The 13,349-nt window shown below is 41.6% G+C and overlaps 1 protein-coding gene across 1 annotated transcript in view; it reads right to left on the bottom strand.

Moving 5' to 3' along the window:
* Positions 1-13,349, bottom strand: part of Macrod2 (mono-ADP ribosylhydrolase 2) — a 1,962,999-nt gene that overhangs the window by 143,893 nt on the left and 1,805,757 nt on the right. The window contains exon 12 of the mRNA XM_028884439.2: positions 546-656. Coding sequence (XP_028740272.1) covers positions 546-656 — 111 coding nt within the window. The remainder of the gene's footprint in view (positions 1-545; positions 657-13,349) is intronic.

Below are 13,349 nucleotides of genomic sequence, written 5' to 3'. Positions count from 1 at the left end.
TGTAAAAATCTATAAACATCCGATGGACATAGCTGTCTTTTCTTAACAGGGGTGATATCAGGAAGGTGTTTGATCTTACTTGGAGCTGTTGGGAGCATGAGGTTGGTTGGGCTCTATGGCACCATCTACAACATGTAGAGAAATGGCCGGACATATGGCTCTTCAAAATTAAAAGCAAGAGAGTATAAAAGACCCCATTTAATGTGGAGAGGAAGCCTTTCTTCATTTTCTTCAAGTAGATCTAGTTTCTTCCCCTCCTCCTCTAACTCAGTCTGCTCATTTTGACCTGCTCTAAGTCATCCAAGCTCTGATGTTGTGCTTCCAATCTTGACCCACAATTCTTAGTGAGTGCATCACTAAACAATCTGTTATTACAGGAAGGACATGGAAAGTGAAGCAATGAGTAAGAGTGGATTTTTTTTTTTTATGAGAGCACAGTCAACTTAAAGAGTTAATGAAACCGGAGAGAAGAAAGAACACAGGTTAATCAGGGGACAAGGCATAAGCATTTTCAGGCAATAACATTGAGTAAAGTTGTTGTTCACCTCTGTGGATGAGGCCTAGGAGACTCCTCAAAAGAAACCTGAGCCCACCTGCTTCTTGGCTCTGCCCTTCCATTTCTTCCACGGTTTGCTTTTCCTCTGGACCACTCTCATCTTTCAAGAAAACCACAGGGGGAGAAGAAAAATCAAATCAATTTATGAAATATCTCCTTATGGCTAATATGCAACACTGAAATTAATTGCAATCAATGTAGCATGACTCCCAAATAGCACAGCAGAGAGCTGAATCAGAGACATGAAACAGAAGAATCCCCTACATAAATAAGTACATTTATACTCGTTCCTTCTCCCTGCATTTGCTAGAGGGAATGTTGAAGTAAACAATATTCTCTCAGTGGTGCCGGAAACATCTCTCTCTTTGCTGGCCATTTCCAAAAATGCCAAACACATTTCACTTCCAATCCCCTTTTCTGCTTTGAATTAAGTAGCATGCACAGGGTAAAGAGCTTGGCCGATTTTCTATGCCTTTTATGGTTTTGTTAGATGCATGCTTCCAAAATTTTTATTTTCACTTAGTTTGTATACAATGGTCTAACACATCAATGCTATGAATTTTTTTGTTCTGAATTCATTATGTTGATCAATTGTATAACTCTGAAAAAATGAAATAAATGGCAGTTGCAATGGAGACTGGCTGCTTGCAACTAATTATTTCTATGTCTTAAAATATGTTCTAGCTGTGAATTCACAGGTAGGAAAAAATATATTTCCAAGGGCAAGTAAAGGCCTGATTTTGTAATTAATTTTGGGGAGATCTCCAAAACACTTTTGTGGGAAGGGAAATAGAAATGATTACCTTATATAAAGGCACGGCAACAGAACATAAAACGTAGTTAGAGACAGAGAACTGAAAGTCAGAAGCTATCAATACGAAGTACAGATGTCCACAAGCCCTTCTGTCTGCCAGCAGCACCTAGCTCCCTTCTGTGCACATGGGATCTGAAGTGTCACTCGTTTGGATGAAGGAGATAGGTGGGGGTGCTGTCCTGAGACTTCCAAGCTGTCCTCAGAATGACAAAAGGAAAAAGCAGCCATAACTGCAATGCAGTCCAGGATGGACTCTCCGGACAGAAAGGGACATGGAATCAGGCAGTGAGGAGACAGACATGTGAGGGAGGCAGTGTGGCACTGCCTCTGTCCATCCCAGCTGCCAGTAGACTGCAGAATGATCGCCTTAGCCAATGTCACAGAGTAGAAAGATCACTGAGCCCTCTCTATCCTGGTTCTTAAGTTGGCCTAAGTCACCAACACTTATTTGCTGAGTGTGTTTTGGGTTCCACCATCTGCTGCCATTCATTCTTTTCTGGTTTGGTTTGATTTGGGCTTTTGAGACAGGGTTTCACTCTGTGCAAGGTGTGGCCTTGAACTTGCAGTTCTCATGCTTCTGACGCCTGTGTGTTGGGATGACAGGCGTGTGCTGCTTTGCTCAGCCTTACTTCTGGCTTTTGATACAGGAGTATGAGTGTATGCCACACTCGCAGAGAAGCATTTACCAAGATCCTCTGAAAAATAATCCACTGGACAGCTTCCACCCCGGAGAAGAGTACAGTCAGTCAATACCTAAACATGTCAGAATCCACTCAGTTTGCTATCAGACATGAGGGGCACAATGCAGTTTTGAATATGAGAAGTGGGGGGCTTCTCTGTGAGCTTTTAAATCCACTGGTGTAAGTGACATATTTAAAAGCCCCACCAGCATCTGCAGTGTTCTCTGATGAGATTCTTCATGAGGGTGACAGCATTGGTTTTTGCTCTTGGGAGGAAATAACCATCATGGTTGTTCTTGTTCCCTTAATAATGCCAAGCTGGTGTGAGAGCACGTGCCAAAAATTTAGTCAATATTTCTCCCCTTCCTCCCTACCAAATGAAGTGAGTTAAGCAGGAAAAAAAAAAAATCTGCCAGCTATTCCCCAACAGACAGACTTCATAACACAGATTTCATAATAGGTCTGAAGTCTGTAGGTGACAGGCTGCCTTTAAAATTAGTCTGGTTGCCATGTCCCTTAGAGAGTGAGGACAGACTGCATCCTTAACAGGAAAAGACGGGCAAGGAAAGGAACAAGTAACCGGAACGTGCAGAACTGTTTTCGGGGGCTTCAAATGCATAAAAAGGAAATTCACATCCAAACCCCCAAATCCAGCGCTCTCACAAAGGGGGTTCTCCTGGCAGGTTGTGCTGGGTTTTCTCTGCCTTCACAGGCAGGCCCTAACTCCCTAACACAGACATCCCAGCGGCACGCTTTTCTTCCCTATTTTGAGTAGGCTGTAGTTTTCTATTTGAGTATTTCTGCTCTTGGGAACCTAGCTCACGGATTGCTTGGCATGTTTATCATGGAAGAAATGCATCCTTGAAGGAGCCTGGATTTGCCACTTGAGTAGCAAGTGTGCATGCACTCAGCTGAAAAGGTTCAGGCTGTTTTTAATTTCAGAGACAATTCACACTCACATCCAGCAGGGGGCGCCAACGCAGAAGGCTTGCTTTCAAAGCCCAACAGTGCTGTCTTGGGCAATTAGATTAGCATGCATCTCACTGTCTTTTAGAAGGACATTTTGGCTGCCTTCTATCTTTGCATCCATTTCAAATGCTTCCAAAGGGTTAGTTCTTACTAAAAAAGTGGGCCTCTGCCGGTGTGTGTGTGGGGGGTCGGGTGGGGGGGGGGAGTGTCACATTACTCAGTTACCAGCATTTGGTAAGGAACAGCTTGGTCTGTCTATCTTCACAGGAAACATATAAACAATAAAAAGTTAAGTGGGAAAGGGCATATAAACTTGTGGTTTCTAGGAGGGATTTTAAAAGGGTTACAATAAATGTGAAGCAATACCTACATGGAAGCACCGGGCTATTTTGTTAGCTTTAAAAAAAAAAAAAAATGTCACACAGAAGCCAGCTTCCAGATAGCTAAATTATCTCAGTTAATACACATTTAGGATCATATATTCACTCGAGATAATAAATTTCCACAGCTTTTATGTTGTGTGTGATATGACATTTTACTTTCCCATGCTGGAAAATGTAATAACCAGGAAGAATTCTGCTGCAGAATCCTTCTTGCTTCTCTAATATTATTTCTGACCCTCAATCTTTTAATCTATATTTATTAAGCATGTGCTATTTGCAAGAATATATTTCATGAAGTTTGCGTGAATAAAATGAGGGAGTCCTCCTGCAGAATGAATTCATATGAGAAGAAGGAGTCTGTTGCTGGCTGGACTGTGACAGGAATTCTGTGTGTTTAATTCTATATTGAGGGAGGACTGCAAGGGCAGAATCCCAACATTACGGCCACGAAGTGTTATCTTGATGATTTTATTTCCTTCCGCTAGCTGTATACAGGAACCGGAAGAGAACCGGAAGTGGAAGTCAATTGTGTTAAGTCCATGACTGCTCCTCAGCAGTCTGATGTGTACCCCTTACTGGTAGGCTGATGCCTATTCTTATGTACAGGTCTCCAGACTTTTCGACCCGAGTGAGTTCAAATACAGCAGTTTACGGACTAAATTCTTGGTCCTAAATCTTTAGTCCCCTGTAATGGGATTACTATATGTCAGTGTCCTCCCTCTGTGAGTAGGAAATACTTATACTCCATGCATGTTGGACTCAACTACACGACTTGACTTGGATAATGAAATGCAAGCACGCGAGATACCAGCAATACCTAAATGTGCCGCATAACTGGATTTGTGTCTTAAGTGCCTGCCATTTGCCTTGGCAAGAAGATGCATAACAGCTGCTGGTTGAAGAGGAACAAGGATTAGGCAGAACAGCCTTCAACTCGAAGTGGAGTCTGAAGCTAAGCTTAAGTCAGTCACACCTTAAAATAGAACGACCTAGCTGATCCCAGCTTCCATCAGAGGACCAACCTACAACCTGTACTGCGTTGTATGTAATTAGAAGTTGGGGCAGCTTATGGGATTATTATTGTTGTAAGTAATTGATAGTAGTTGAATAACATATGTGATATGTTTTCTGTTACCTCTTACTAAATTAGTTAGCATTCTTCTGTGTATGTTGTAGGTATTTGTATGTGTTCCTATTTGTTTGTGTGCACGCGTGCGTGCGTGCGTGCGTGCAGTGTGCGTGTGTGCGTGTGTGCGTGTGTGTGTGTGTGTGTGTGTGTGTGTGTGTGTGTGTGTGTAGGCCAGAAGTCAACTCTGGGTTTCTTTTGAAATCACTTCCCCTCCACTTTTTTTTTGGGGGGGGGGAGGGGTTGGGTGGATATGTGATTGGTGGTATATCTGTACATACATGTGCAGATAAATGCACTGCAGATGATGGTCAGAAGCCAAAAGAGGATGCCAGGTGTCCTGCTATATCACTCTCTGTCTCATTCCCCTGACACAACGTCTCTCACTGGACCTGCAACTAGGCTGGTAGTCAGCAAACTCCAGAGATCCTCCTGTCTCCGACCCTGAGTGGCATGTGTGGCCGTGTCCAGCTTTTCACATGGGTGTCGGAGCTTTGAACTCAGAGCCTCATGCTTGTGCAGCAAGAGCTCTTAACACTGTGCAGTCTCTCCAGCCCCCACCCACCTCACTGATGGAGACAAGGTCTCTCGTTCATCTAGACTGACTGGCTACCAAGCCCCAGTGGTCTTCCTCAGCTGGTGTTCCAGATCCATAGTGCAGCCTGCAGTATTCCTACAGCGGATCCAAACTCGAGTCCTAAGGAGGTTAGTATCCCCTTAACCAACCGAGCCCTAAGTTAGCACTCTCTTATGTGGAAGGAACTCAGTCTTGCTTGAATTTTATATTCTTCCCATCTATATTTTCATTTCACACATTTCAAAATTGTCTAGAAACACACATTTGGAAATGAAATTAGATTACATAAGAGAAATGAGCCTAAAGAGTATCACTGCCATTGGTATGATAATGTTTATACTTGGTTTAATTATATAGCTACGTGGGCATCAGCTAGTGTGTACTGATTGCTGGCGGCTACCTTCTATTCAGTTTGAAAATGCTCTGTGTAGAGTACTGAGTTTAACTCAATAACAACCTCAAAAAGTAGGTGTGATCACGACACTTTGGGTAGGACTGCCACATCTAACAAATAGCCAATGCAAAGGTCCTGAGGTCAATCTGTTACTGCCTTCCTGGAAAGACAGCTAATATTTATTGTCTGAATATGATGGTTAAATTCAGGAAGGACAAAAACGTACAAAATTATACTTTAAGACTTAAGCTGAGGATTCAAGCTGCCCTCTTCTATGAATTTTCTGAGTTCACAGAAAGAACACAAAGAATCTCAACTTTTTTGACACATAAACCAGGTGGGTTCATTTTGTTTTTTAATACCAAAGATATTTATGTATTTATACATTGCCCTGGTGTATCTTTTACCTTAATATAAATATTTATATTTTTATAAGAAGATTTTTTATTTTTTACCATGGAATAATTTCAAACAACAAGAATGACAGAAGGAAGTTTCTTTTGTTTTTTTGTTTTTTGTTTTGTTTTTAGTCTGAAACACTAGGGAGCGAACTACAGACATAATTACTCCCTTACTATTCCATCAGCTCTGAACACTTTGATGTGTGTGTTCTATACAAAAAGCTTATTCTCATCCCAACCACGACACATCTATCAAGACCTGGAAATGAACAGAGATGGCATTCCTCTTACCTAAGCCACAGAACACACTCAAGTTATACCAACTTCCCAACACGTCCTTTACAGCCATCTAGGAGCACCTACAGCATGTCACTGTCACGTTTCTTTGGTCTCCTCCCCACTCTGCTCAAGTCTGGTGCCCAACATCCATTCCCTCACCAGATGTCTTAGGTCAAAGAGCCTATCTGCCATGGTTAGCTCTGTTCCATCACTCCAGAATGGAAAGGCAGGAGGCAGAAGAGGATGGGAGAAACAGAAAGGAGGAGAGGGACGACTAGTCCAGACCACTGCAGTCTGGATTCCAGAGGTGTCATCATCCATTTGATCTATCTTAGTGAGAAGTCTCCACGATGGCTGCCTCATATTAATGGGAAGCTTCATGCCTGTCTTTCAGGAAAAATAAATAGGTGTCCACATGGTGGGCTCCCTCTGTGGTTTGTGGCAGCTGCTGCTTCTAGTGCCTATGTGCTTGGCTAACACATGCTCCAGTGAACTCCACAAGATCCCTATTCTCCTAACTTCTAGTTTCACAGACACAGAAATTGAGGAGGTAGAAATTAGGTAACTGTCCTGATCTGGCAGAGTTTGTTTAGAGCTGTTTCAATGCAGGTCAGATTACTCCAAAGCTCAGTTTCTCTCTTACCATGCAGATTCTTGTAACCTATGCTCATCTGCTGCAATGGTTGGTGTATGGCTTCTGTATCCCCCAAAGGTAATCGATCACCAATGTGGTGGTGATGAAGTAGTGTACTTTTGAGGGATGGTGCTGATAGAAGATGATAGGGATATGGGAATGGTTAAAAAAAAGGGACCAATGTATTCTTGAGGCTTCCTGTTAGTTTCTGCAAAGAGGTTGTCTCCCCATCTGGTCTCTTTCACATGCATTAGGCCATTGTAAAGATCATTACCAGAGAACAAACAGATAGAAATGCCCAACTTTGGACCATAGGCCTTCAAATTGTTTGCTAACTAAACATTCTTATGAATTACCCAACCTTAAGTACTTTGTAATAGAGATGTCCCTTGTCTCAGCACCTATTATCGTAGCTTAAATCAATTAGGAGCTCCATACACACATTGCCAAGGGATTAAGAGGGAAATGTTGTATTCTTCCCAGGCAGTAATTAGTACTTTTGCTTGACATAAATTTCATTTTTTTAAGTTGAAAAGGTATCCTGTCTACCTGAGAGTCTGTGCTTGAACTGCACAAACCTGTAGGTTAGGTTCTTTTAAATCCATGTTTCTTTAGTATTAGATAATGGTTCCTAAAAAGCAGACGTAATAAATTTTAAGGAGCAAAGTGAATTAGAATCCATCTATTTTTACCCCCACTCTTGGAACCAGTCTCCATCTTCTTTCTCTCCATGTCTACAGCAATGACATCTCACATGCTTTGTTGATCCAGCTCTTATTTTCAAAGTCTGTCCCTTAGCTGGAAAGTCAGTTGGTTTGAAAATGTGAGCTGGGTCACACAAAGTCTTTGCTCAGAATTTCTGATAGCAAGAAGATCTCTGTGGTGGAGCTCCTCAGGGTTCCCTGGATTCAGTCTTCTCTATTCTCCTGTTAGCTACTAAGGGAAGGCTGGCATATTTAGGGATAGACTACTGTTTTAATACACTTTCACGGTGTCTTTTTTTTTTTAATTTTTAAACTAAAATTTTATGGTGGAAGCTGAGCATGCCCAGAGGTATTATTGTCTACCATTGTAATCTTTTAAACACATGCTCCATAACCTTGAGATACACATTCCCTTGGATATATCTATAATCTTTCCTTTCTAAGATTATGATATTCAACTGAGAATACTCAAGAAAGCACCTTTGGTGACTTGAATAAGAATGGCCTCCATGGTCTTACATATTTGAATGTTTAGTCACCAGGGAATGGCTACTTGGAAGGATTAGAAGGATTTAGAGTTGTGGCCTTTTGGGAGGAAGTGTGTTGCTAGGGGTGGACTTTGAGGTTTCAAAAGCCCATTCCAAGCCTAGAGTTTCTCTTTCTGCATACAAGTCAGGATGTAGCTCTCAGCTACTGATCCAGCTGCCTATATGCTACCATGCCCCCCCCCACCCCCATGATGATAATGAACTAAACCTCTGAAACTGTAAGCAAGCCCCCAATTAAGTGCTTTCTTTTATAAGGGCTGCCTTGGTAATAGTGTCTCTTCACAGCAACAGAACAGTGACTAAGGCAGTACCCCTTAACTGGGTAAGATCAAGAATGGACCAATCCTTGCCAGGCAGTAGTGGCACAGCACTCAGGAAGAGGGTAGTGGCAAGTGGATTTCTGAGTTTGAGGCCAGCATGGTCTACTACAGAGCAAGTTCTAGGACAGTCAGGTCCACACAGAGAAACCTTGTCTCAAACAAACATGCAAACAAACAAATGAATGAACAGAATGGGCCCATCCTAAATAAATACATATATTCTTTTGGTGGATGAGAACACTGTTTTAGAAATAACTCACACCCTCTCATACCTGCTCCCTGTAATAAATCTTTCTCCACTCTTGGCTATGAATGTATTGGCTTTATATTCACCAAGACGTGAGCTGATTAGGCTACATTCTTTCTCATTTGCTGCCAGCATAATAGGCTAAGGCTGTTTCTCCAAGATATTAGGAGCCCTTCTTTCCACACCTGCCTTGTCTGCCTAGCCTCGTTCCTGGCTAAGTCCTTCAAGTCTTTGTTCAAATGTATCCTTTCCATTAGGCTGAATCAATCTTCCATCTAAAATCACATTTGTCACCCATACACCTTTCCTCCTTATACAGATCTCTCTCTCTCTCTCTCTCTCTCTCTCTCTCTCTCTCTCTCTCTCTCTCTCTCTCTCTCATATCTATCATGTAGTTTATGCGGGTATCATGTTCATGTTTTTATGTACCTGTCACTGCTTGAAGGTCTGTTCTACCCAGGCAAGCATCTTTGCCTGATTCATTTCCTGATGTTGACTAAGGATGTAGAGTGAAAATGTGATATGTACTCCACAACTGTTTATGACTTCATGAAATATGGAAATTGCCTTACCTGGCCTTGTCTGTCTAGTTTGTGAACACATCAGAAAAAAAAGGAGAAACAACCCACTTCCAATGTCTTCAAATTACTTATCAAGTTGGAGGTCCATAAGTAATATGGGGAAGAAGTTTTCAAGACGGTCGACTCAGATATTAGAGAGTAGAGCTTTACTTCACACACCTGCTGCCATTTCATCCCCTTATTAGAACAGGGCCAAAGGCAGGGATGATTTCCTCGGGCCTCTGGCCGCGTGTGTGGACCTTGCTCCAATGTAGCTTTCTAGACTGATGATGTAAAATTTCCTGCCAAGATGGCGAGGCTCCATGGCCAGCAGGGAATGCTTTCCTGCCTGCCAGAAGCAGCTCTACCCTACCCCAAATAAACTCAAAGAGTAGCTATATGACTCACGCATTGGTCTTCAGTCATGGGGTGAGGAAACCTGCCTGTGGAACCAAGTCTCAAACAGCATAGTCACCAGTAGATAGAAGAGGAAATCCTGGGAAGTACTATTTTTAAAGTGTGCATATCTGTCGAGGGAGACCTAAATGTGCAAGAAGAGGAAGTACAGGAAAGTACAGCATGCATCTGTCCCTTCTACACATTCTGTATGATGGCAGAGAGCCAAGTTTTGAATAAGAGGTCACCAAGTATCTGCATAAAAATTGAACTTCATGGCATTTCAACACTAACAGTGTGACCCAGTAAGCTGTGATGTATCTTGGTATAAAAATAGCAGAAATCAATACACTGGAGATCTATTTTCAATATCACGTGAGCCCCTAATAACTAACATATGGTTCAGCATATGGCATGTTGATACAGATACTTTTACCCCGATAGGGTTAGCTTTTAAGTGAAGGATTTCTAGGTATTTTACAAACACGATTCATCAGTAAAGCCCTCCCAGGGGAAGTTGTGGAGCCCATAGAGACACACAGCATCCTATACACAATCAAGACCTACTAAGGAATGAAAATAATAAGAAAATAGCAACACGTCATTTTTAAAAGAAGCTAATGGATGGAAATTAAGCAATGTTCCCAAAGTCTTCCCATGACTTGATGGAATAAGTGAGATCAGAGGTCAAATTACGCTGACATAGGCAGTCATCGTGCTAGGTGATTTATGTTGGAGAAGCAACCATAAATCACACCCATTCCCACATATTCATATAACCTGATTTCTACTCCAGAGCTGAGGAAGTTGTGACCAAAGTTAGTTTACCACAACAGCATTTCAGTGGAATTTTCTTTCCTCCACCATTTCTTCTCCCCAATTGTATTTTTCCATTAACTTCAAGCCCTGGGGTTGCATACCCTTCTAAAACCTATAATTCTCTATATTGTCATTTCTGTTCCCCAGTCAAGACAACCAGTGTGCCTACACATTTGTTTCAAGCAGGCACACATTGTACTCTGTGCAGATGTTAAATTCAGAATTGGCAAATGAAAGCAGATTTTTTTCTTTCTTTCTTTTTAATTTGCTGAAGAATGGGAAGTATATAAAGACTGTCTTGAAATAGAAGCATCATCCCGTGAATAAATTCAAAAGCTGTTAGATATCTTTATCATCAATTAATGTTTGTTGGGTGCCTCCAAGGTTCAAGATGCTAGGGAAGGAATAAATTAAGTTCTTTGGAAAACAAAATCATGCCCGAGACAGATGGAAGAGTTTCATGAGACATGTCTGTCTCCCTATACAACATGGCAGTGCAGCTAGGGATGAATGTTTGGAAAAATTAAAGCTTGTTTCATCTCCACATAGCTGAGTAAGTGCTGGGTGACTGAGCTGAATGAGATTGTCCTTAGTTCAATGTTGTATTCCCCCTCAGGGTCTTGTCTCCAAAGTCCCTTGTGATGTCACTGACGGTAGATATACATGTATGAGTGCTAGTTTCCTTGTGAAACAACTCCAGAGGGACCTTCTTTTGCACACTAAATAGCCTAATTTGTGCCCTCTTTGGTACATCTGAATACACATATATCTAAGACTGTGGGCATCCCCATGTTATTCTGAAAAGTAAAAGCCTTCATTTTCATGCTATTAGAACTTTTCCTTTCAAAATATTTATCCCTTCTGTGTTGAACCCCACAATTTTAGGTGAAAACAAAACCTTTAAGGTAACCCTTGGAATTTTCTGAAGTTTATAGTGGAAATGATATATAAAGGTTGAATCTGACCTTTAGTAACAATATGCCCTCACAGAGTTGCTAATCCTACAGACTTCACAACTATACCAAGGCTGACTAACAGGTGCAGAAAAGAAAAATACATTATTTGCATATTTTTCACTTCTAAAAATTATTGAAATTCAATACTGGCTTGGTGTAACCAAATTTTTATCTGTATCTCATATTGTATAAGTTTCAACACATCATTCCTTTTACATCACTTGAAAGTATAGTGGTCATAGTACCGACATGGGATTGGTACCATGACAACTTGAATATCAGAATTTACAGATATCATCCTTAGATAAAACGGCACATTTTACATTACCTGTGCAGTTGATAACATCTCTAGATGACTTTGCCACGTAATACAAACTGAAGGCTGTGTGAATCGTTATACTGTTTGGTTTAGGGAATAATGATAAAAAGGAAAAGATGCCAAACTTGTTCAGTAGAGATGTAATTCTTCTCTTTAGTGGAATCTGAAGCTGCAGGATCTGGGGGATATGGAGAGCACCTATAATTTGCAATCAAAGAAACTACACAGCTTTAGGCAAAAAAAAGTCAAAGCTGAGTTTGTGTATAATTAGGGCTCAGGACTCTGTCTTCCTTTAATTCTCATGATGTCCTTCTATGGAAGTCATTTAGAACTTGCTGGATCTAGAGCTGGGGATCTCAAATGTCACCATGGCCCAGAAGCCCTAGGCAGGCTTCTTATATTGCACATTGCTTAATTCTGCTTTAGCAGAGTTAGGGGTGGGGCCTGAATCTTTGAGTGTCTAAAAAAAAAAAATCCCAGGTGATAATCCAAGACCGTTATGGGTGGATTGTCACACCTTGAGAAACATTGGCTCTAGTCTATTAACTAGTAAGAATAGAAGTTACATTGTGCTTTATTTCTCATTCATCAAATATGGCTATGGGCAGCTCATTCAGGTTCATGACCAGATTGTTCACTCTCCACCTTCTGAAGCTTTGTAGTCATGAGTTGAGTATTCACTTGAGAATATAATAGTTATTTATTAGAAAAAGTTAGATTGTTTTATAAGATTAGTGTGTAGCTTGAGTTTTTCTGCCTTGCCCACAGTCAGGACAAATCTTTGTCACCCGCCAGTCCCACAGCCGCTCAGACCCAACCAAATAAACACAGAGACTTATATTGCATACAAACTGTATGGCCGTGGCAGGCTTCTTGCTAACTGTTCTTATAGCTTAAATTAATCCATTTCCATAAATCTATACCTTGCCACGTGGCTGGTGGCTTACCGGCATCTTCACATGCTGCTGGTCATGGCGGCGGCTGCAGTGTCTCTCCGCCTCAGCCTTCTGCTTCCCAGAATTCTCCTCTCTGTTAGTCCCACCTATACTTCCTGCCTGGCCACTGGCCAATCAGTGTTTTATTTATTGACCAATCAGAGCAATTTGACATATAGACCGTCCCACAGCACTAGTGTGTAAAATTTATGTTTTCACTAAAATTTTGCTTTAAAAGTCTTAATTAAATCACCTTTTTTAAAACGTATGTTTAAAACCTTTGAGTGGCAGGGAATCCTGCTGAAGAGAGGGAGGAAGGATTGTAGGAGCCAGAGGGGTCAAGGACATCACAAGAAAACCCACACACACAACTAACCTGGGCTCATAGGAGCTCACAGAGACTGAATTGACAACTAGGGAATCTGCATGGGACTGACCTAGGCCATCTACATATATGTGACAGTTGTGCAGCTTGGTCTTCTTGTGGGACTCCTAACAGTGGGAGCAGGGGCTGTCTCTGACTCTTTTGCTGGCTTTTGGGACCCGATTCCTCATACTGGGTTGCCTTGACCAGTCTTAATACAGGTTGAGGTGCTTAGTCTTCCTACAACTTGATATGCCATGTTTAGTTGATATCCATGGGAGTCCTGCCCTTTTCTGAACAGAAACAGAAGATGAGTGGATGGGGGGGTGGGGTGAAGAGGGGAGATAGGAGGAGGGCCTGGGAGGAGA

The sequence above is a fragment of the Peromyscus leucopus genome, chromosome 4, assembly GCF_004664715.2.
Source record: "Peromyscus leucopus breed LL Stock chromosome 4, UCI_PerLeu_2.1, whole genome shotgun sequence".
NCBI lineage: Eukaryota > Metazoa > Chordata > Mammalia > Rodentia > Cricetidae > Peromyscus > Peromyscus leucopus.
The sequence above is the reverse complement of the archived record's forward strand: the minus strand, read 5'-3'. Positions and strand labels throughout refer to the sequence as shown.